General features: G+C 42.8%; 3 protein-coding genes across 5 annotated transcripts; all 3 read left to right on the forward strand.

Annotated features, from left to right (window-relative positions):
- The first annotated feature begins 216 nt into the window (after nucleotides 1-216).
- Nucleotides 217-5,060, forward strand: dlb (deltaB). Its single transcript, XM_027273248.1, has 7 exons — nucleotides 217-506; nucleotides 599-838; nucleotides 958-1,015; nucleotides 1,127-1,384; nucleotides 2,569-2,930; nucleotides 3,023-3,239; nucleotides 3,482-5,060. The coding sequence occupies exons 1-7, from the start codon at nucleotides 456-458 to the stop codon at nucleotides 4,195-4,197; spliced, it is 1,902 nt and encodes a 633-aa protein (XP_027129049.1). The 5' UTR covers nucleotides 217-455; the 3' UTR covers nucleotides 4,198-5,060.
- Nucleotides 5,061-6,530: 1,470 nt separating this feature from the next.
- ppp1r14aa (protein phosphatase 1, regulatory (inhibitor) subunit 14Aa) lies at nucleotides 6,531-12,179 on the forward strand. Of its 2 annotated transcripts, XR_003461456.1 has the most exons (5): nucleotides 6,532-6,900; nucleotides 8,436-8,516; nucleotides 8,623-8,655; nucleotides 10,346-10,589; nucleotides 11,654-12,179. XR_003461456.1 is itself a non-coding variant. In XM_027273487.1 (4 exons), exons 1-4 carry the CDS (start codon nucleotides 6,703-6,705, stop codon nucleotides 10,520-10,522), a joined length of 489 nt encoding a protein of 162 aa, XP_027129288.1. In that variant the 5' UTR covers nucleotides 6,531-6,702; the 3' UTR covers nucleotides 10,523-10,590. The 2 variants fall into 2 exon arrangements, 1 of the variants encoding a protein (XP_027129288.1); XM_027273487.1 differs by lacking the exon at nucleotides 11,654-12,179 and having other exon boundaries at nucleotides 6,531-6,900; nucleotides 10,346-10,590.
- A 1,121-nt stretch (nucleotides 12,180-13,300) lies between these two features.
- exoc3l2a (exocyst complex component 3-like 2a) lies at nucleotides 13,301-24,750 on the forward strand. Of its 2 annotated transcripts, XM_027273489.1 has the most exons (13): nucleotides 13,301-13,985; nucleotides 15,887-16,455; nucleotides 17,185-17,402; nucleotides 17,885-18,638; nucleotides 18,743-18,857; nucleotides 18,942-19,052; nucleotides 19,139-19,239; nucleotides 19,464-19,574; nucleotides 19,656-19,791; nucleotides 20,165-20,287; nucleotides 20,372-20,527; nucleotides 21,445-21,566; nucleotides 22,732-24,750. In XM_027273489.1, exons 2-13 carry the CDS (start codon nucleotides 15,911-15,913, stop codon nucleotides 23,051-23,053), a joined length of 2,814 nt encoding a protein of 937 aa, XP_027129290.1. In that variant the 5' UTR covers nucleotides 13,301-13,985; nucleotides 15,887-15,910; the 3' UTR covers nucleotides 23,054-24,750. The 2 variants fall into 2 exon arrangements, with proteins under 2 accessions (XP_027129290.1, XP_027129289.1); XM_027273488.1 differs by lacking the exon at nucleotides 13,301-13,985 and having other exon boundaries at nucleotides 14,983-16,455.
- The last annotated feature ends 238 nt before the right edge of the window (nucleotides 24,751-24,988 follow it).

Below are 24,988 nucleotides of genomic sequence, written 5' to 3' on the forward strand. Positions count from 1 at the left end.
CATCACCCACACCAGTTTTCACTTTTCTGGATGGTTAAGCTTCACGCAATAATCTCAACCATATCAGCCTCACGCCAGCTTCTTATGCATATTCCTATGAAGGCAGCAGTCCAGGTGTAGTGTGGGTTCCCTAAATCCCCAAGCAGCCCCCCCTGTGTCGCACTGTTCCCCTGAGGTCTGATCCGGCTCCACCTCTTTGCTTGTGACGCGCAGCTTCAGGGGTATAAAAGCACTCAGCATCTTCACACACCAGAACCAAAACAAGTGTCGAGTTTAGGACGAAGAAGGGGAAGACGACCAGGAAGAAGACAAGGATTTAAGAGACACTACAGGGATCAAGGAGACAAAGTGATGAAACTTTTTTGACTTTTTTTTTCAAACATATTTTGGGAATATTACTGAACTCGACGAATGCGGATATCTAAGTGAAGTTGGAGAGCAAACTCTGAGAAGAAATGGCACATCTACACCTGAGATACCTCTTGGCTTTGGCCTTAGTTCATGTTGTAAGTTGGTTTACGTTTGTGCTGAAATAACATCCTCCAAAATGTCTTTACGCACAGCGCGTCTGATGTCACCTTTCTTTCTGTCTTTGCAGGTTTTGTCCTCTGGTGTGTTCGAGCTGAAGATTCATTCATTCCACACGGCGCAGCGCATCTGTAGAAGACACAGGGACTGTCACATATTTTTCAGGATTTGCCTTAAACACCCGGAGGATGTGATCTCCGCGGAGCCGCCGTGCACCTTCGGAACCGGACACACAAACGTCATCAGAGCCGATCACACGTCGATTTCTAGCAGCGCTCCCATCAGGGTGCCTTTCCACTTCAAGTGGCCGGTAAGTGAATAATCATTTACACAAGTGATAACAGAGTTGTTGATCTGTCATTAAACTTAACAATGTCAAATGGCTGCGTAAAATCTGCCAAACACTAAACGCGTTTTTACCTGTTCCAGGGAACTTTTTCGTTGATCATTGAAGCCTGGAACGCGGAATCTCCAACTGAATACACAGGTAGGTTGTTTTATTTCTTCTTTCTAGAAATCACTGATGACACTAAAACTTTACCAGCTTCACTGCTTTGCAGCTGTACTTTATTTAAACACATAATTTCCCCCCCTACAGACAACCAAAACAACCTTGTGAGCCGCCTGGCGACCAGGAGGAGACTCGCCATCGGTGAGGACTGGTCCCAGGACGTGCACTTCGGCGAGCAGAGCGAGCTGCGCTACTCCTACCATGTATTCTGCGACGAGTACTACTTTGGAGACGGCTGCGCTGACTACTGCAGGCCGAGAGACGACACGCTGGGCCACTACACCTGCGACGAGGAGGGCAACCGCATCTGCCTGGAGGGCTGGAAGGGAAACTACTGCTCTGAGCGTGAGTGTTTGTTAAAGATTACCTGTGCGCCACCAAGCAAGGCACTTGTGGTGCTTGGATGAAGTTCAGTGTTCAGCCTGTAGAGGGAGCAAGCGATAACTGAACTTCCCTAGTATACATGTACATTTAATGGCAGTAGACTGACTAAATGTGAAAACACTGAGACATAATGTCGACTAATTGCACTTCTTAAGGCTGTTTAACATGTTTTTTAAATGAATAGTTAATAATTGTAAAAAGGACAAAGTTTGGAGGTGTTGTTATGCAAAATGGTTTTACTAGTCCAGAACATTTGAGCCCAAATTGGGTTGTATGTGGCCCATGAACTTGAATTTAATTCATATTTTGTAGTCTTATATATCAAAAATATATTGATATCATATTTATTTGGAGAACATGTAATATCTCAAATTATAAAAATGCAACAAACTTCATCTAACCTTTCAAAATAAAGTTACAAACTGTAAAATTCCTGAATAAAAACAGCAGAATGAACAAATAAAAGACACGATTTAACCTTCAGAAATTAAGAGGATGGCCTCATAATTAAGAGTTTCCAAAGACAAAATTTTACCAAACATTATGTAGACATACTTTTGTGTAAGTAAATGTACAGTAGCCTGAAAATTTGCAAACTCAAACATTTTTTTCTCCCATGAGTTGAAGGGTTAGATTTAGGTTTTGTTAAGGTTAATGGATAAAAAGGTGATTTGTCTCTTAGTGCTCAGCTTGTGGTTGATATTTGATATTTGATCTCCCTCACAAACACTGCGGACTGGACTCCTTTCAGAGCACGCAGTGTATTTCCTTTATTGGAGCGATGTCCCGTAGTGTAGTGTTTTACTCTTTTGCAAGACAGTCTGTGGTCTTCCATCTGCCTTTTGTTCTCTGTTACAATGAGAGAAAGAGCCGTGGCCCCCCATTACACACACACATTTTTCAAGGTGATCCGTGTGTGTGTGTGTGTGTGTGTGTGTGTGTGTGTGTGTGTGTGAGGAGATAAAAGAAAGCATTTCTCTCCGGCAGTGTGCCTACCAGCTGCTTGGCTTAATACTTAACCAACAGTGAAGTCTGGAACAGGGCTGGGGTCAGACTGGGGGCCCTGTACATGTGTGTGTGTGTGAGAGAGATGTGTGCGAAGGCGTGCCCATTGTAATCAAACACCCTCCCCTCCCCTCCCACAGCCATCTGCTCGGCGGACTGCAGCGAGAAGCACGGCTACTGCGAGGCCCCAGGGGGCTGTACATGCCGCATGGGCTGGCAGGGCCCCTCCTGTAATGAATGCGTTCGCTACCCTGGCTGCCTCCACGGGACGTGCGGCCAGCCATGGCAGTGTAACTGTCAGGAGGGATGGGGGGGCCTCTTCTGTGACCAGGACCTCAACTACTGCACCAACCACAAGCCCTGTGCCAACGGTGCAACCTGCACCAACACGGGCCAGGGCAGCTACACCTGCACCTGCCGACCCGGCTTCGGAGGAACCAACTGTGAGCTGGAAACCAACGAGTGTGACAGCAACCCCTGCAAGAACGGAGGCAGCTGTAATGTAAGTATAAAGGTGCACTAAAATAGTCATAAAAACAACTTTGTGTTGATATTACCTCCCTAACATGAAGGCTTTTCTTCCTCTGTCCACAGGACCTGGAGAACGACTACTCATGCACCTGCCCGCAAGGTTTTTATGGAAAGAACTGCGAGATCATCGCCATGACGTGCGCAGATGGTCCCTGCTTCAATGGTGGTACCTGTGTGGAGACGATGACCGGAGGCTACACCTGCCGTTGCCCTCCCAGCTACACCGGCTCCAACTGTGAGAAGAAGCTGGACCGCTGCAGCAATAGGCCGTGTCTGAATGGTGAGCGAGCAGAAGAAACCTCCCATCTGGTGACATCTTGTGGCCAAAGTGCAGATCAGCAGTTGCTTGGCTGAATATAAAATCGTTTCCATGAATAAATATTAGTCAACAATCTTGCATTAATGCACTTGCAGCAACTTAAACCAAAGAGAATGCTTCATGTCATCTCATTAACACTCCTGTAAACGAGTAGTCGTCCCCGATCTCTTGGATGCTGAACAGAACGTTTCTTCCTTCTGCAGGTGGTGAGTGTCTGGATCTCGGCCAGAGCGTCTTGTGCCGCTGTCAGGCAGGCTTCACCGGTGCCAACTGCCAGATCAACATTGACGACTGCGCCTCAACCCCATGCCAGAATGCTGGAACCTGCCAAGATGGCGTGAATGACTACACCTGCTCTTGCACCTTGGGGTACACTGGCAAGAACTGCAGCGTGCGCTCAGACGCCTGTGGCGAACGTCCATGCCAGAACGGTGGCACCTGCTTTACCCACTTCACCGGGCCTGTATGCCAGTGCCCTAAGGGCTTCATGGGCCCGAGCTGTGAGTTCACACTTCAGCCAAGTTTCAAGCCTGCTTTGCGCCAAACCTCCCAGCCTTCTTCTGCTACCCTCACTGTCTCCTGCATTCTGGCTGTCCTGGTGCTGGTTCTGGTGGCGGGTATTATCTTCTTAAGGAGGAGGAGGAGAATGCAGGGAAGGAAGCAGCTGAGCGACACTGCAGTCTACAATGACTTGGAGACGGTCAACAACCTGGGAGGAAGCGAAAGAGAAGCCTTCCTCAGTCCTAATGGCATGTTCAAGATCAGCAACAGCACGGCTCGCCTCAGCCTCACCCTCTGCCCCGACGGAAGATCTGGGTACAGACACAACCCCGTGGAGGGCGGCCTGGCCAGAGGAGAGCGTCAGGACTTCATGTGGAGGGACGAGGCCGGCCTGGGCTCTGGGGCAGGGCTGAGATAAAGCAGGGAAGAAAACATTCACAAAGGCGTAGAAGAATATTAGCACTTGTTGCTCCTCTCTCTTCATGCACAGTGAATAGACGAGCAAATCCATGAGCTGGAAATGTCTCTGCTCAGGCTGAAGATAGCATACTGCTAAAAGTGTAAACACAAGAAACAGAATAGCGACAAATGAACTATTGTGACGATGAAAATGATTTACAAAGATTATTGAAAGAGTATATGGGGCAAAGCTCTTCCACGTTTAAGACCCAAAGAAACAAATAATACGATCCACTTCTCACAGGACCTACAACACAAACCAAATACAGGAAGTCATTTAACTCTGACCACTTTTGGAAAACCTGCCCAAAAATATGTTTTACTGGGTTTTTGTTTTTAATATGTTCACTTTTTAAAAAATTGTTTCTCATTATTTTAAACACAAAACTTTTGTTTTGCTTTTCAATCTTCCTTTGGTCATTATTTCCTTATTGTGAGTACCATCATTTTTTTTATTCTTTATATTATTTATTTATTTGAAAACTTAAGTTTATGGCTTCACTTTGATTGTCACAGATGTAGATATATATTTATATGATGGTGAATGAAGACCGACGATTGATGTTGTACCTGGATGTTTTATTGGCTGTGAAGGCTGTGTGAAATGTCCCAAAGATATTCAGTGCAGGGATATAAAGTAAATGTGTGTTTTATGACACAAGGACAGCCATTACTGTAATTTATATATATAGTTTATATACTATTGATCACACCGTTCTTTCATGTGCCATTTTGTGTTCATGCCAAAGTTTGTGTTACGTTACATGTTTTTCATTCATATTATTTAACTTCATCGTGTTATGATTGTGATGTGGAATAAAAGGTTTGCATCAAAGCTCAAAGTCTGATTGAAATCAATTTGTCTGTGTCTCCGGTGCTTTATGGCTGTTTTAATTGGTTCATTTAAGTTGCTTGTTTTGGTTCAATCAGTTGCCTAAAAAAGCTGAAACACATCGTCACATTTGAGAAGCTGGAACCAGATAATATTTGATATTTTTAGGCCTTCACGGATCGTGTGGAATGTATTCACAAATAAAGAGAGAAGAAGACTTCCCGTTATGCAGACTGAAGAATTTTATGGTCAGCCAATGGAGTTCAAACAGAGTCTACTGATCTCTAATTGGAAAGTATGTCAAAGGCAAGCCAAAGTAATTAAAGGAGCATGATGTAAAATGTGTAACACTGACAGCTCGTGGTTAAAATAAGTACTGCAGTCCAAATTCAAAACTCATGTGGGTTGCCAGAACAAAGACACCTGAACCTCCACGAGCGCAGCATGGTTTATTTCATGTACCATCTTCTACACCGGAGTCTGGGTTCAGTCTTTGCTGCAAAATCTGTATGTTTGAGAGAGAGGGAGAGAGACTAGTCAATGTGATTGTTTCACAACAGTTACAATCAGTGCAAATAAACCTCTATAGATCCCAGTAGAACTCTAGAAAACAGAAACACCCCACACACAATCGACTAATTTCAAGCTTAAGTGGGAAGTATACAGTGACCCGGTTGGTATTTTATTTGGGTTAACTGTATATAAGTTACTCATATAGGTCGAAACAATAGCCTTCTGTTTCAGAATATCACCTATAATGAAAATGTAATGTGGTCGTCTACATGCCTATAGACTGATAGACAAGTCACAATTAAAGGACATGTTCTCTCTATCAAATACTCTTGTTTTTAAGATATTAAATATTTTTCTTGCTGCTTTATAAAATAAAATACAATAAACAAATCCCCCATTGGCTGTTCTGTTGTCAGACCTATCTAACTCATATATATATTGGCACCAAATGTATGCTGCATTTCATGGCAGGCTTTGTTTTCCATTTCCTGTCATGTGCACTAAACTGACTCTGGTTGCACATACCATAGTCCCATCTGTATACTGTGAAAAGTATTTAATGCTGGGATCAGCAGATGGTGATCAAATACAGCAACGACACTGTAGCTTCCCACAAAAACACACAATGAAATTCTGATTTACAGACTGATATAGAACAGCACATACATAAAAGCAAACATAAAGTCATCCTCTGTCTTTACGTGACATTGAACAGTGCATGGAAAGCTTTAAAGAGCTGCAGTTGTTTCCATGCTGTGCAGAGGATTGTGTATTTATCTGGTAAACTGTTTGGGTCTGTAACATCATCAGCAATCAGCTGACACATCTCTTTAATTAGTTTGATTTCCTGTCCTGAATCTAGAGCTACACATGCCCATTTTTGGAATAATATTATCCTACAAGTTGTTTAAGAATGTTTTTTTCTGTAACTTGAATAAAAACTTTGATTAGATAAGACAGGCCTCAAGTTTACAAGTGAATGTGATTCAAGGCATGGAAATAGTATTTGAATAGATGCCCTGTATTTAAACTCTCCTGCAGCCTGCGCCGTCGTCGCCTCCCACCGCGCATCTCTTGAAAAAGACGAGATGAACTAGTCAGACCAGTCCCAGACCAGAAATGGCAGCCGACCGGACCGGCAGGAGATTTGAGAAAAAAGACGACGTTCATTCATCGGATTTGTCTCCGGATTATGTTTGTAACATCCCGAAGAGACATGTGCGGGTCACCGTGAAGTACAACAGGAAAGAGCTGCAGAAACGGCTGGACGTGGAGAAGTGGATCGAAGACAGCCTGGACCAGCTGTACCTGGGTCAGGTGGGTGAGAGAAAGCTGCACTCAGAGAATAAAGCTGGGCTGCTTTTTTAAAGTATATTGTAATATAATGAGAAAATAGACATCAAAATTAAAGATTAAAGACATTTTTAAAAATGTGTCTTCCTGCAGTTAAACACAGAAAACGAGGCAGAAAGTTTCAAATATTTACAATAAAGTTGACATCTGAGCAAAGACATGTGACATGTGGAGCTGAGAGGTTCTCCTTACAAGGCCAATCATCCTGTTAATGTTAAGTCCACTGCTGTCCTCCCCTCCTAAAGATGTGTATCTGTCCAAGGCTTTTCTGCCTTACATGGGCAGTGAAGAACGGAGGGAAGGAATGAATGATGAGAAAAAGGGAAAAGGCGATTATAGAGGAGGAGAAGTGTTGCTGAAGGTCCCCGGAGGAGGTAAACACTGTGCATCTGGTTTGCTGAGGCTGCTGTTAAGAGTTCAGGAGCTCTCATGAGGAAATATGGAGGAGAGGAGAGGAGGAAAGCCAAACATGTTGACTGGAAGGAAACGGAAAGCAATGCAATGCATGCAGATCTGATGCAAGAGCTGACATATTAACTTTGTCCTTGTATCCAAAACTCTTGACTAAATGTGCAACAGCATGAGATTAAAATAAAATATCACACAGTACAATATCTATCAATTACAACAACCGTTCTTATAATATCACAAAATATCACATTCTGTGTTTTACTGTATTGACGAAACCCTGAACTCCCACCCTGCAGCTGGTGAGGTGGGCTGCAGAGTTGGACTCCTAATTATACTTGCAGTGCAGTGCAGTGGTGTGGATGAGCGGGTGGGACTGTTCCCTTCAGCTGGTACAATGGCTGTTTGTTCCGACAAGAAGAAGCCACTGTTACAGTCTTACGTGAACATTGTCACTATTCAGCTGCCTGAGTCCAAACGTACAAATGATGGACACACAAATGTGTGCAGGCTGAACCCCAAAGTCTTCAGTTGCTCCTGAAACAGAAAATATTATATTGTGCGAGCAATGGTTTGTCACTAATCAATGCACACATGCAGAATGTATCATACCCTCCTCCACCCTTATGTAAAAGCATGCCAAAAATCTGCTAAGTAGAAAAAAGAAAATCCCCTGATCCAGTTTTTCAGGTCGGATTATTAGTTCTCTCTCTATTGTTTTATGAAGTTTTGTCAACATCACTGGATCGACAGTGAAGCGTTTGTTGTTGCACGGCTGCAGACGTTATCTTTTTTACAATAGATCAGATAAATCAATAAATTCTTCTTGATTCATTCCTTTAATTTGAAGAATACCAGATATGTTAGGTTGAATTAACATGTTTTACACATTTAAGTGATGATGTAGTTACGAAAACTTTAGTCTCCAGTCAAGTGTGATGTGATGTGTGCCTCAGTGAAGGCTTGGAATAAATAGGACAATAGGATAAAACTGTAGGAGGGTTTAAAGTGGTTGAATCAGATGATAAATGTGTGTCCACGCTCTGCATGATGACTTTAAGATTGCATCTGTGTGTCCATGTTTACTTCAGGAAGGTGACATGCCAGATGAGGTGAACATTGATGACTTGATTGACCTGCCTAATGACGAGGAGCGAGTCAAAAGCTTACAGGTAACACAACCTGCCTGAACGCACACACACACACAAATTAATAAATGAACATATGATTGAGTGGCTGGTTACATGACATAACACAATACCTTTGTTTTTTTGACAGAAGCTGCTTCAAAATTGCAAGAACAACACACTGGTATGTTTTAACTTGAAACATAGATTAGTCATGATAATGCCCACGTTGTATTCATGTAAATACACACACACACACACACACTGGTCACATGCAGTGAAACCGAAGCTGCAGCTTCTGAGACCTCGTCTCACCCATTGTCACTCCATACGCCCCAACAAAGCCTCTCTGTGCTCTTCTGCCTTTTCTTTTCATTTTAAAGCTGAAACAATGAGTCCTTCTGGACTCAAACGAAGGCCTCGCTGTGGCCTGGTCAGAGATGCAAACACAGGCAAAAGAGTAGCTGCTGCTTTCCTTTATTTCAGTGTCAAGGATCGGTCTTAAAAACAATATGTCCATGTCTACACAGGCAGGAATACAAAGAGAGAAGATACTCATTTGATTTGTCTATCACAAACTGATGAAGCCTTATTTGAACATGAAACTTGAAAAACTTTCTAAGAGCTGAATCAGGTTTCTACGAAACATACCACAGCATGAGACCTGAGTTAAAACACGTTCAGTACTTACTGTGAGGCTTTGACACAGGCACAGTCAATGCTGAAAATAACTTTAATGTCGTAAAACAAAGCAAAGACACATAAATCCAGTGTCACACACGTGCTTAAAGTCAGTGTTTGGTAGAAGGGGGCTGTCACAGAGCGCACCATCTGTATACTGACTCATCTTTATACACAGTGAGCAGTGGAAGGGGTGAACCGAATGCCATGCACAAAGAAAGTAACGTCTGGCGTGTGCTTTCATATTCTGATAACGTATTTAGCATTTCCAGTGAGTTATTTTGACTAATGAGAATTCACACCACACATACAGTCATAGCAGGAGCTTTAGTAGGAAGCTCCTCCTCGGCGGTCTTTGGGTCTTCCTCCTGGGATCTCTCCAAGGACTTTTTCCATCTATGGACATGCGACCGTGAAACACACTGAACGCCACACGTGTTTGGCACTATTTCTGCTGCTTCACTCTTAATTTCTGTTTGTTTTATTCTGATTAGAGCTGCGAGGATATTGCTTTAATCATTTCACTTGGCTGGAATTTTTATCCAGTTGTTTTTTTAATGGTGCAAATAGACGAAACTGACAGCAGGGTTACTGTCGGCGACCTCATTCTCATGTTTCCATATAAAGTATCTCTCTCTCTTTAACAGCTAAAAATGTTTTGATTTTTACCCTGATTAAATTTGATTATCATCTCTTATAAATCTTGTAACAGTATTTAAAGCAACCTTGTGTAGGAACTGGTATTGGTTTTGGATTTAGTGTCCTCAGGGTGTAATCCCACTGTGGGAAATATGGACAGTTGTACACGTGTAAAAAAACAACCAAACATCAACAAGGTCAACAACACAAGACATAGCCGCCAGCTAATATTACTGACTAGTCCAACAACAACCCAGTGGTCCCAAAAAATAAAAACTGTGATACAAACACCCCTCTGTGGTCCCTTTATGGTCTGCGCTCACAGTCCAGGCAGCCGGGCTAACAAACTGCATATCTGCTAAATGTCAAGCTCAGCGTGGATGTTTGACAAGCTTTTGGGAATCAGAGATGATGTTGTAAATATTCATTGCTACTGAAAAATACTTGTCAAATAACAGATTGTGGTTATACTCACAAAACACTTGTGAGTATATATATACACTGTATATAATTTTATCTCTGCATCATGTGACACTGGCTGTGCTCCTCCTCAGACCTTCATCAGAGAGCTGGTGGGAAAGCTGGAAGGAGTTCACAAGGAGAAAGAGCTACAGACTGAAGGCGTCGAGCATCCGGTCGTCTGCCACAGCCACTACCGCCATGAGCCCTACCAGTTCAACCACCCACACCAACACTTGCAACACACCAGAGGCCAAAACCAGACCCTGTGAAAACCCCTCCAACCAAGGCACACACACACACACACACACACACACACACACACACACACACACACACATATGCATTTATACACAGACAAGAAAAAAAAAGTTTTACTTTAAATGTAGTTTTGTCGGCTTTTAAAGTTAGTTGAGTTAGATCAGTAGATCAATATCACTTAAAAAAAAAAATCTGTACATCACAACCCTGTTTCAAGTTGCAACACTGTATGTAAATAGAAATATCACAACTTATCAGATCTTGAAACCGAGAAATTTGAATTTGATTCCAGCAACATGTTTCAGAAAAGTTGGGTCAGTGGCAATAAACTTTCTGGAAAAGTTGTGAAATGCTAAAAGAAAACAAACTGGTGGAACAACTCACAGCTAATGAGATTAATTGGACTTCACAAAAACAATCACATTTCTCAGTTTCAACATTCGATAAGTCGTATTTGTGATGTTTTCAATTTAATCTGGGATTTTAAAGTTTTGCACATCATCACATTTTGTCCTTTTCTCTGAGTACCAACTTTTGGGAACAGGGCACTAAATAATATGCTACAACCAGGGGGCAATTTGCTTAGCTTTGCATAAAGACGTTGGAAATCCACCAAGCTGAACCATGAACACAACAAGACTACAGGAAGTCACTCCTCTTGATTAAGAATCAGGCTGCACAGCAACAACAACATGTCATTTAGTTTTTGTGACGATTGACGATGTTAAGTAGGCAGATTATATTACCTTTGGACAGATGATTTCTCCTGCTTCCAGTCTTCATGCTGAGCTAATCTGATGGTTGTTGGCCGTAGCCTCATATTTAATGGACAGATGAGAGTGCGAGCAGTCTCCTCATTTAACTCTGCAAGACAGCAAATAAGCACATGTCCCAAAAATCTAAAATTATTCCTTTTAACCACCCACTTAAAAAGCAACTATTTGTGTGACACATCTCCTGGGTAATCGGCCAAGACATGAGATAGAAATGTATCTAAGAGTAAGAGCTTCACTCTCAGGATCTCACTTAACACAAATAGTCAGTAATCACATCACTCAGGATCCCCAGGAGACCAAAACATGTGACTTCGACTGGAAAAATGTGCCACCACCTTGTTCTTACAGTTATTATGACTCTCCAACACACACACACACACACACACACACACACACACACACTTCTGACACTAACTGATGAAGTCGGATAGAATACACAGTTTCTAATTTTAAAATAACATCCTGATATGCATCCAACATCACAGACAGATCACCCAGGGGTGGATGTTAAGACTTCACTATCTGAGTCACAGTTGCAGTACTTTCCACCTTCCACCAAACACGTGTCCGAAACACATTTTAGCCGCACCACTTTTAAAATTTTTTCTAAAACTGCTAGATTAGATGCTCTTATTTAACATCTGTTAAATTATGATGTTATTTATTGTCATGGTTACAGGAAATTCAGGTGGATTCAGCATAGCAGCATGATGTAACACTGGAAATAATCCTGTTGCATTTCTTACACACAGTAGCTTCTTTTTAATATCTCACTCTCATTCAACACCTCCTTTTGTTTTTCGAGATGTATTGTTAATACATTTTCTACTTTCCTGCAAAGAGACACCAGCTCTCTGCAGGAATTGCTAATAAAATAATTTCTTTCAATGTGGGCGCGTGTTTTATCTTCTATATTATGCTGTAGTGTGTGCTGGTTTTAAGGCTCAGGTGAACTTAGAATACGTGGAATATCTGTTTTGTCTTTGTTGCTCATATGCTTCAGTTTACGGAACAGTGATAATCTTCGTTTTCTGTCAATATTGTTTGGTATCTTAAAATCGAGAGGAGCATGGGTCACTAGAATATCTCTGTGTCCAGTGTCCACTTCCAATGTTTTTTTCCACAACTTTTGCAGGAGAGATGCACGACAATGCAAATCACTATATTTACATAAATGGCACACATACAGAGAAAGAAGTACAGTAAGTAAGAAATACAGCACATAAAATAATATATGTGTGACCAGGACAAAGTAGTGAGGCTTGTGGGCCTTAAACTTGGACTAAGCCACCTGAGGTTAGAAGCCCCAGGAAAACTAAAGGTGGACACGCTTCCCCAGAAGTAGTGGTACAGAATAATGCAGAGAGAATCTGGTAGCGCTCATGTAACCTTCTAGATATCAGATATCTAGAAGGTTACGTGAGTGCTACCAGGATACCTAAACACCACCTCACATGCACACAGACTAAACACTACAAAACCATGCGAAAGCCACAGTTAGTTAAAATAGCACACCACCACATGCAGTGAAGGGGAGAAGGTCACCAGAAGTACACCACCCTGTCCATGTGGTACAAACCCTATCGATAATTAGCAAACCGTAGGTCTTGACAGCAACATTTCTACAGCCCATCCACCTGTTAACTGGGTTTAGCACACATAGACGCACAACAGCAGTGGACCATGGTAATCCTGAAAGTACAGCTCAGTACAAAAACTCCAAAATAACCAGAGTTCAGGTTATTTACCCCAAACAAACCCGGATCTGACTCCACAAAGGTCAGAGGGTGGCGCTTCTTAGGACAGGAACAGCTGAAATGGTGAAAAGTCTACTTATCACACCAGCAACAAAACTAAATAGTAGTTGACCCTGTCACCAGTGGGGCACTGCCTCTTGTCCTACACCAGACTTTGCACTAGGTGGCAGGAGGGAGCCACAGTAAATGCAGGAAATGTTTAATAAAAGTGTTTCTTACCTTGTTGACGTGCTGCTTTGCTCGGATATTTTCTAAAGAATTGCACTCCAGCTGTTTCTCCTGACTGATCTGTTCCTTGTGTGACATTTGAGCTCTGTCATGTCTACTTTGACCTTGAAGCTCTTGCTGTAAAGCAAAGACAATATGTTGTCAGTGTTGACTGTCATTTCAGCTCGGGTCAGTCCACTTAAAATATTCCGCAGGGGAAAATTACACGGCTGATGGTGTATGAATGGAATTTGGATTCAAGGCCACGGACACTGAATCATCCTCATAATTTATTTTCAACAGAAATCAGACACAGCAAGATTGCACACGTACCACACGTGCATGCAAACACATGAAGAGAGTGCAGAGTTGATAAAAACATAAAATACTGCAGAGGAATGCTCTGTCCTCCTTCACTGTACAGTTAATGCAATTAGTGTAATTAGAAGTGTCCCAAGGGTGTTGGGGGGGTTGGAGGGTCTGTGGCGTAGGAGGGGGAGAAAGGACGGGACGGGCCTTTCCTCAGGAAAACATATCACCTTCCACCACAATAGAGCCCGTCAGGAAACCACAGGCAGCCACATTGCTCTCTTGAGTCGCCGAGTACTTTCGGACACGCTCTCACACTCATCAGTCACACACACACATGCACACACTCCACAGCCTGGCAGCCTGCAAAGCCAGCACACTCCAGGATGACATTGTACTGAAACACTGCAAGGCAATCTCATCAGGTGAGTCTCTTTATCTGCATTCACAGACACTGTTTGGAGTCTGGTGCTTTAATTAATTTTTATTTGGGTCCGTAGAATGAACTGTTTTCAGTGTCATCAAATGTTTCACTGTAGAAGACTTTTTTTTTCTTTCTCCACACTTATTGTTTTCTTGAAAAAGGTTTAAAACAGTGATTTGACTTTATCTCACAAGATTAGATTTGACCTATTGTACGAAGATCCTTAATGATGTCTGCTCTCGTCATATCATCTATTGTTTCTTGCCTTGATCGTAAACTCCTTTACAGCCGTTTGCAGATGTTTTCCTGTTCTCCACTCTTCTGGACATTAAAAGAGAAGTTTTTGAGTAGCTGCAGCATTACACACAAAGTTTGAACATAATGTTCAGACAAAGAAAAACAAACAGTAAGAATTACACATCCATGCCACAAAGACAAACTGGATGAAAGCTGAAAGAATCAGTGCTGATATCAAAGTTTGGAGAGTTTGCTCTTATAACTACTGCAAACAAACATTTTTTGTTTTAACATATAGACCACAAATAGGCAAAAAAGTCAAACTGATGATTTCCATTTGGCATTGGATTTTTTTTTTGCCTCTACATGAAATTATTCAAATCCCAATGCTCCACGATTTCACCATAGAAACCAACTTATTACCACATAGTCATCATTTTGATTCCAGTGCATTAAAAACAGTTTTTTCCCACTATCTAGTGTGGAGTTGCTCAGAGGACAGCAGCAAGGAAACTTTCAGGTGTGCAACTACAGTGTTGAGAAAAAAACACAACACTGCCATGGACAAAGAAAATGGATGTTGTTTATTTTGTACAATTAGAGAACAATTATGTTCCTGCTAATTTACAACTCTACTGGATCAGATTTAAAAAAAAACTTTGAGAAAATGAGAAAACTATGGTACAAATGATCTTTGGATAATATGCAAGTACAGGTGTTGAAGACCCACGTTAAATACATAAAGGATATGTCCAGATATACTTTATTGATACGACTTTATTGGTTCCTTCAGCAGTAACAATGCAAAGTGCAAAATTTCCTCTCTGTGTCTCAGCGTTTCCTTGCTGCGCTGCAGTGGATAGTAACACAAAGAAGAAGTTTTCGTGGTAAAAACGCCACTTGATTTGGCTCTGCTAGTACTGATAGTCATATAAGCTTAGCCTGATAACTGAAATTAGGAAAGGACAGAACAATGAATGTGGATTTTGTTGGTTTTTACCACAAAAAAACATTTAAATGCATATATAGGCTTGTGAAAACAACAAAAGTTAGTTTAGAGTTCTGAGAAAATCTTCTTTACTCTTAAAGTTGGACTCAAATTAAATGTATTTAAATATGTATATGTTTCATTTACAGTAAAATGTCCAAAAACCTGAACATTTGTGAACATTTGTCTTTGTATAATTCTCCTGTTTCCACTGTGTCGGTTGCAGTTTAACCTTTCTTAACCCACCGAACATAATTATTTGTTTTATGGATTGTAAAATATTTATACAAGGTCGTCGTTCAGCACGTGTAAACGCAGTAATATTTTGAATACATATTTCCTTTTTGCTTAGCGAAGTGTATTGCATAACCAGCATGAGAAAGGATGTTTTTGTTTCGAGTTATATAAACTGTCCGATGGCTGATGTACGGCCAAAAAACACTTTTTCTACATTTCACAAGTTCAATTTTGAGTCACACATTGTCGACCTATGCACTGGGAGGAAAGAGTCGTGTGTTGTACAGGGTTTTATCATGTATTATGCAAGATATCCTGGCTATTAATTCTTTATGATATCACTGCTGCCTTGTATGGGTTGTGTTTTACCCCAATTTTAAATTACTAGATAGTGTTATTTGAATATTTTGATTAAAGCTAACATTGTTCTCATGTTTCAGTTTATTAAAATCTCAAGTGCAACCATGCCCATCCTGAAGAAGCTCCCGGGAAGGTCCAAAAGCTGCCACGAGTTCCCCAGAGTGAACGGTGAACTCATCCTGCCCCGGCTGGACTTGGACCTCAGGGACTTGAATGATCTCAATGACCTGAAACTGAATGACCTGTCGGATCTGAACAAGAACCTGAACCCCTTTGAGGATGTGGACCTGGATGACGACGAGAGGAATGGAGGTGACACGGGCCTCATCATGGGGGGCGGTGTCAGGGGTAACCTCCAGCTCAGATCCACTCGAGATGGTGAAGAGGAGGAAAATGAGGTAAACGCAGAAAGACATGGGGCAGGGAATCCAAAAGGGAGGCCTCTTAAGGGAACCCTGGAGCGGATCTGTGGAGTGTCACCCCTCAAAACCCTTGGAAAACTGGGGAAGGGTCTCCGCATTTCGGGACGCAATGTATGGGGGAACAACTCTCCGAATTACAGCCCTGGAGACTCAAACACTCTCCCACCAGAGAGGGAGAAAAGGAAAGGAATACGCAGGGGCTCCGAAGGAATTATGACCCTGCTCCGGTGAGGAGGGGTGGGGAGGAAGAAGAGTTCAAATGTTAGAAGATTTTAGATGTTGTATCATTAAATTATGAAGAATTTAGATTGTGTTTTTTAAATGCTTCAGCAGTTGTGGATGAATCTTGAAAAGTATGATATCTTTGATTAAGAGTAGTATTATTAAGAACTTCATAAACCAAAAGAATGACACCTTTCTTTAAGGGCTCTACTACAATCCATCCATCCACCGAATGAAGTCAAATAAATAAAAATAAATCGTCCCTAGTTACAAAAGCACATTTTAAGAAATCAGTTACAAGAGAATTTTTAAACAATACAGTCATGGAAAAACTGTTCGAGTCGAGGCCTTTTGGAACAGCTGAGTAAATCCCAGAGGACACACTGTTACTGCTGCTGGTCTGTAATATAATATTTCCTGAGGAGTTATGTAACATGCTATAGCAACATGTTGATCAACGGAAACCTCTTGTTTTTCAGTGTTATGTACTTGCTGTGCTCATTGAATGGGACTATTTTTAACCGAGGCCGTCATGCTTACAGCAGCACAGTTTAACAGATGCGTGAATATGTGGCATTCCAAACATAGCTGCTACTCAGTCACATTGTACAGTACAATACAAAGCTTCATAATTGTTCCTCCAATTGATACATCTCTAAATATGTAAGCAATGTAGTCCGATAATGCATTTTGTCTCATTCGTGTTCTTTGTTGCTGCTGTGTTTACCATACAGCTTTACAGGTCGACGTAAGGAGGAGCGCCGAGAAAGCCTGCCCTGCGGAAACCTGTTCACAGAACCCGAGGCGGAGGCTTCCAGGCGGTCCTCCTTCCTCAGGATGGTCAGTCTGGGCAAGCTGAAGAGGGAATCCATGTCAGACAAGGCGTCCCAAGAGGCCGAGGAGGAAACAGACGAGGAGGAGCCGGTGGTGAAAACCAGAGAGCCCCTCTCAGGTAACGATCAGGTGTAAAAAAACAAACAAACTCCAGGTCCTTTTCTTATCAACTGACCTAGAAAAATCCGTCTTTTGCGAGATGTTTACCTTACTGTGGAGAACGTTGGTCCTCAAGCTTCAGCTGTACTTCCTCCCAATCCTAGACAACTCTCTCATGATGCTGAAAGGTCCCCAGATCACCGAGTCACTGGGTTCAATCACCACCAGACTGTGAAATCAGGAAATGACTGTACTTCCTCCAACACCAGGTTCCTTTAGATAGACGTTCAACCAAGCTACTGTTCACACTCCACAGGGAACCTCGCTAGGAATAGAAAAGTGTGCAGAATGAGCAACAAATAACCCAGTTTGTCAGTCAGGCATACGCACAACTACCCAATAACCATAAAAACACATATACCCTTTCCTGATTTGCTGGTCAACCATTTTGTGACTCTTGCGGATGAAAGTAGACACCATTTCTCCTCTTGCTCCCCACAGTATTGGAGATTCTACAGTTGGTCAACCATAGGGATCTTCTCCTGGCTGACACACACATTCAGGAGCTGGAGCGAGAGTGTGAGCTGCTATCTCACCTGCCGACTCCTCCCAACCTTACTCCGAACCTTTGCCCCAGCACCCCTCCTGGCATGATCCCCTTATCATCCTCATCCTTGAATGATGAATCTCTCAGCTCCAATGCAACATTGGACTCGAGCCGACGAAAGGCAAAGGATGTGGAGCTCCTGTATGAGGCCCTGCAGAGGGAGATGTGGGATGTAGTGCGTGAGTCCCTCAGACAGCCCAGTGCTGGTCCCAACCTTGGGCTGGTGGTGCTGGTGATCCAACAGGAGGAGCATGCTGATGCTGCCTGGGCCCTGAGAGAGGAGATCAAGCCAGAGCGAGAGAGCCCCCAAATCCACGTCCATCCCAGTCAGCGCCCCCGACGACTGAAGGCAAAGTGGAGGCAGGCTGTGGCGGAGGCTGCAGACTGGAGCCTGCCACATCAGGTGGACACTCAGGCGGGCCAGCTGGCCTCATACCTCGAGCGCCTGAGGAGTCGGATGGTGGATGACCTGGATGCAGCAAGGAGGAATGCTGTATCCATTTACCCAGAGGAGTTTGCTGCCTTCCAAGTGTATGTGGAAAGTTACCATCGAGCCGTGGCCAAACGTCTTCGAACAATTACCAGCGGCCCACTGCAGATCACAGACGTCTACTCACTACTCGACTGGTTCTACAACATCTACAACAGGTAGGGTGCTTATCAGACCACAAACCTGGATGTTTCTGTGCAACAATGATATATCAAACTTGTATTAGAAACTTCTTTCGTAATGATTTGTCATTTTCTAACAGGGATGTTCTCGGAACCATCGGCACAACCACACCAATCAGCTATGCTCCACTGGAACCCATTCTGGCCCAAAACACAGTGGACAGGCTGGAACAAGACTGCATCAGCATTGTCAGGGTAAGAATGGACTTATTTTTAGGCACAGCTGTTCCTCAAAAGATCTGGATAGACACATTTTAATTCTTTTGCTGTAATCTTCAGGAGAAGGTGACAACAGAGTTGGTTCAGATTCTGGATGAAGAGGAGAGGCGATGGGCCCAAACTCTGCACATAGAAGAGTATCAGTCTCACCTGGCTCGCTCAGTCATCCAGGTACGTTATCACAAAGTGGAAAACTTCTTGGAAATTTACTTTTTTTATAGCAGCTGTCTTATTGCTTATGTCTTTCACACTTGCAGAGGGTGAAGGTGGACTTGGACAGATCTACATCTGTGAACCAGTTTCTAGGGGCGAGAGTGGCTCGCTGTAGTCTAATTGGACTGGCTGACTTTCTCTACAAGTGAGTGTATACGATCACAGAGGCATAAAATCTTGGCTTTAACCAAAATCTATAACCTGAAGAACAGGGTGTCTTTTCAGGTGAGCTGGTATATCTTTTATTCAAGTATATCTTGAAGACTTTTTGGGCAAGCCCTGGTGTTTTAGCACAGGACGGGACAGGATTGTTCATTTATAGATTGTATTAGCATTCAGTAGGTTCTCATAAATTCACTGTGTGTCCAGTTTCCAGAGGAAGGTGGAAATGTTTCATGAGACTCAAGCTGAATTTGGAGACAGAGGGGACGGATATGTTTCGAGGACCATAGCTCTGGTCAACTGTTGCCCTCCTCTCAGGTAGATAAACAATTCATTATTCAACTTTTCATATTTTTTTTACATTAGTTCGCTGAAAGTTCAGCTTCTTATCTCCTGTAGATCCTTAGTGGAGCGCTGCAGGCAGTGTGATCCACAAAGCAGCGAGGAGTCGGCACAGAGAGCCAACTCCTCCTTGGACAGGATCATCAACCAGTCAGTCAGGGTGCTGACCGACAGACTGTTTGAGCATATCAGGGTGAGTAAGTCATGAGCAAGTCCCATAGGAGATCTCTAAGTTGGTTTCCCATTAATAAGATGACTCAGTGATTCTTGATATATCTTCCTGGGTTTTCCGAAAAAAAAAAACAATCAAATTCGATTTCCTGTAGGAATAAAAAAATCTAATGACGACAATGCAATACAAAAGTAAAACAAAGTGGAAAATACTCTGTGACACATTTGGAAGTTTCCATTAAAGTAATGTCTGGTGTGTGTTTCAGTTTCCCATTCATGGAATATGACAGCTGTTTAGTGGTTAAAGAAGTATTCAGATCTTTTAAAGCAGCCATACATTCAGGTGTACTTTGTGTTGTGTATTAATCCGAGCTTGGTCTGTTGTTTTTTTCCAGCCTTTCTTTGACAAACTGATAAAGAGAAAGTGGCTGAACAACACGGAGGCCTTCGAGGCCATTGAAGCCTGCATCAAACAACACTTCAAGAAGTTCAGAAGGATGGACTCTCCACCTTATCAGGTAACGTTTGTTTGATCAAACAGGTGGTGTTCAACATGTTTAAGTTTGGGTTATATGTAACCGGTTTCGTTTTGTGATTCACAGACGCTGGTTGGCGAGGTGCACCGACGAGTCCTGGTGGAGTATGTCCGATCCATCATGCGGGGACGGGTCATCTGTACATCCTCAAAGATGAGGAAGAGGATGGCCTTCCGCCTGCAAGATGAGGCCAAACAGCTGAAAGGACTCTTTAAGGATCTGGTAAGTCTGTCCTTGAATCAGGCATTAAAGATATTATACTCTTTATTGTGACAAACAGTTTGAACCCCTAGAAGGAGAATGACATCAAAAGCATCCAAAACGTGACCAAATAATCACTTTTCAGGAGACCCTGAGTATTATAAATAATTCCAAAATGCTGATTCTTCAAAACACTAAGTGGTGTTGGCGCAGGGAACGCAGAGTCTGGTGGCTGTGAATGGAGCCTGACCCTCGAACTTCCTAGGTCAGGAATAACTCAGACAGTGTTGATACAGTGAGCTCTGAAAAATGGCTGCCGTCAGTGAGATGGAGATGGATGAACCGGGCTTACGTTAGTACTTGCCAGAGGGGGGAAGAGGGTGTAAAACAACTGGGCCTGACAGTGTGGCATTTGCCCCCTCTCTGCGCGCGAGTTCAAACAAGTGTCCGTCACCTCGGCTGACAACAGGAAGCTGCTGTGTTCAGAAGGAACTTCCTGTTCCTGTCAGCTGGCCGGCTTTGATGTGGCTCTGGGATGGCCTTGATGGCCTTTTTTCGCCGAGGAGCGGGATGAAGTGTCCGTGGAAACTGGCAACTTGTGGGGGTGGGAGGTTGAGTTTTTAATGGCTGTCTAAAAAAGACATCGTTATTTTTAGTGAATGCCAAGCCAAAGAACTCTGCTTTCTTTTTCCTGAGGGCTTGGAGGAAAAACAGGACCTAGAAAAACAGAGGTGGAGTTTTGTTATTCGCTTCGTAAATCACTTCAGTGTTTGGCCTCTGGCCTTTAGAAGGATTAATCAGCCTCATGTTAAACACACACACGGAAGAAGAAGCCATTTGGATAAACAGCGATAAAAAATGTGAATGCATCCAAAGAAAAGCCCAAAGATGAATGACGATGAATGATGAGTTTGAAGTTTTGTTGTGTCTGCATTCAGGAATCAAGTTCATCCTGGTTGGACAGCGTCATCTGCCACCTCGCTGACATCATTCTCCTGGAGGACACTCCCTCCATCCAAATGGAAGTTGCAGTCCTGGTGAAAGAGTTTCCAGATATACGGTAAGAGCTTTAACAAACTAAGAGTGTTGGAACATTTCTTCTGCAACCAGGAAGTGTCTAGAAAAACAGATTCTCGGCCCTGTACCCCCGAAGGTCCTATATTCTTTTATGCTTACTGCTACACATCCACAGTGCTTTTTTTGGCACTTAGCCAGAGCGAGGAAAATGTAAGACTACGTATGTTTTTTTTTGTTTTTTTGTTTCTTTTTTGTCACAATGGATCAAAACAAGGAAAAGAGGCACGGAAAACATATCTACATTAACTTTGCTATTTTTGGAGAGCAGTGCGGGTCTGTTTTGAGAATGGATGAGGCTGAGAGGCCTCAAGGGGGGAGTCCCAGTCGCCCCAGGCTGTTTGTGCACAGATTAAGACTCAAGTGACAGTTGGCAACCTACGACCTCGTGTGACGCATAACCCTCTGCGGAGCAGACAGGAAGCTGCTGCCGAGTACTTCCTGTTCCTGCCACCCTGCAGGAGACAGACTGGTGCCACACTTTGAATCAAAGAGGGAGAGGTGTGGAAGAGGAGAGCAAAACATAGTATTTCAGACCTGGAGACATGCTAACTCACTGCTTGACTCAACCCTTTTGTTTACTGCATGGCATCCCCTGCTGGTATTTTAGGCGATCAAAGGCTACCGGCCTTCCTTGAGTTTTCTGGGTGCTTCATTTAGCTCATTCATGCACACGTGATTGTGCCTAAACGTTGGCATACGGGTCAATCCTTGAAACCTGGAGCTTTTCCAAGAACAGAAATGTACTAAAGCTTTGTAAGTTAGTCATAAGTCATTAAAATAGCGAACTATCTTTAACATTTTGGTCCCCAGATTGTGGAAAAGTCTTTGTTACTTCAAGACTAATCCACCAACTGGAGATTTAATGGATCATTGTTTCTACCAGACTTCCAGACTGAGAAATGCACGAGTATTTATAGCTCAAACATTTATGACCGCATTATTACCGAAGAGGAAGTATTTGCACCAGTCAATAGGATTTTTCACAACCAGAGGCACCAAATTTCTGTTAATTCCCAGAAAAAGATCTATGACTCACAGAGATGTGACTGTTACTCAAAGTCATGACAGCCTTTGACGACACCAAACAGACCCAATTTCCATTAACACCCGTCTGCCCCCCTTCCTCCCCGTATCCTTCCTCCCCACAGGAAGAAGCACGTCTCCACCCTGCTGAACGTTCGGGGGATGATGCGGCAGGCGGAGCGCCAGGAGATCCTCAACATTGTCAAAGACTTTGAATGCAGCAATGCCCTCATGTGCAGGGACCACGCCCTCTTTTCCGACATCCCCATCACCTCGGAGGTGCACTGCATCAGCCTGGGTTTCCTCCGCTTGGCCATGACCGTCACCAACTGGTTCTCAGAGCACCGTCCGAGGCGAAACCACAGGGCAAGTGCCAGAAATGCATCATCTCAACCTGCGGAGGGCCAGAATGTGGAAGACGTAAATAAACATCACAGGGAAGACTAGCTGTCGGTGTTTGTGTTAGGAGAGCAGTCACAGACATACTGTGAAGATACTGATGAGATGTACATGCACCTTGACCTAAAACTGATTGTACCAAGTATTATTACCAGCCACTTAAAGAAACTTGACCTCAGGTACTCCTCGTACTGTACACGCTCACAGACTTATCGGCATTTCTCCATCTCCAGATGTGCATTTTTAATGGAAATGTGAAACAGACTGTGTATCATGATAGCTCACCGTGATTTCTAGTATTTTAATGTTGATCTACACATCTACAGAAGTAAACAAAGTGGTATCAAATATCCTCAAAATGTAACTTCAGTCAGTTATTCTCCGATATCAGAAACATCTGCTAGCAGATGCAATGCAATATGATGTTATGCTGTTTAACATGTATTTACCCAACCATATATATACCCATTCTCTGGTATATAGTCCATATGTATGTGAGGATATAGTGTGTGGAAATGTAAATGTGTTGAACTCTCACTGTGAATGAAATGGATCTGTTGCTGGAAACGTAATAAAAACCCATTGACTGGGTAGATTAAACAGATTTCATAATTCTGTACGTCAGGTGAAAAACACACCGTCACAGTTATATCAGCACTTAGAATGGACGTCATTGTGGTTTTCCGGCTACTTCTAACTTTAGGTGTTCTGGTCCCTGAACATGGGAGTGTCAGACACTAAGTCTACAGTGATTTTAAACAATACATACCAAAAGGCAGACGAGGTCCTGAGAGAGAACCAATGCAGCCAGTACATATACATACACATTTTATGCCTTAGTTGTTTATCTTAAGGATACGGCAGCTTTGTTCAGTAAACTGAAAGCTTGAAATATGGGGCTCCACCACGGCTACTACATGACGCTCTGCCGGCATACAACAAGAGGGGTCATACACCCCGAGGCCAACAACGGGATGTTTTTCGATAAACGAAGATTTCCTGTTGTCCACCGAGGTGCCAACGGATGCTTTTATTGGAGCCAAGTTTACGTTATGTGCTAGGAGGGAACTTCCTCCTCTGCCGTCCAGAGTGAAGGTGCAAGCGGCCACGGAGCTTTTTCATGTCCGAGCTGCTCGTGGGCTTCTCAAAACAAAGTCAGCCAGCCTCAGCAGGGGTCATTCTACACGCTGACCTTTGTGAGAATCTGAACTTAAATGACCAGCTGGCTGAAATGTAGAAATAACTCCTGAGGTCTGTTGTCGAGCTGTTGAATTTTACAGCTGTTTTTTTTTGGATACACTGACACACATTTATCCAAAAATCGTGGAAGTCTTGTCAGGTGTTTGGACATCTCATCATCTCCGCATGCCAGCGAGGCCACATTTAAATTTAAATTTTCTACCATCATCTGGCAAACTTGAATTATACATCTAACATCTAACATATTTTAGTACTAAACTGATTTATTTTGACTTTTATCACACCTAAATCACAGCCACATCCAGATCATTTAACAACATGTATTTATTTAGTGAATGCTGCTGTATGGAGGGTGTCTGATCCTCTGTTTTTTTTTTGTCTTTGGAGAGGTCAAGCTGATTGAATGATGTGTTCCATTGTTTGCTCCTCTCCACAAGCACGCAGTGGGCTTGGACCGCTGCCCCTCCTGTGGAGACTGGCCAAGCAGGGTCTGTGACCGGTCCTAAATCTGTATTAACCTCATTAAAGGAATAAAAAGTGTTAAATCCTGCCTTTTTCCCTTTGATCCATAAAAGTGCACCACCCAGTGATAGAAGCAGAAACAACAAATTAAAAGACGTTACGATTCCCTGCAGACGTGTCTCATAAAAATGATGTTTGACATTTTCCCAGAAAAAAAAAAGCAATTACCCCTCCCTTACATGTAATAATAATGCTCATTTCAAAAGTTTAACTGATGAACAGGATGTCTCCTGTTTTTCAGTTTTAATCTCAGTGTTAGAA

Source organism: Larimichthys crocea, chromosome XXII (assembly GCF_000972845.2).
Source record: "Larimichthys crocea isolate SSNF chromosome XXII, L_crocea_2.0, whole genome shotgun sequence".
NCBI classification, from domain to species: domain Eukaryota; kingdom Metazoa; phylum Chordata; class Actinopteri; family Sciaenidae; genus Larimichthys; species Larimichthys crocea.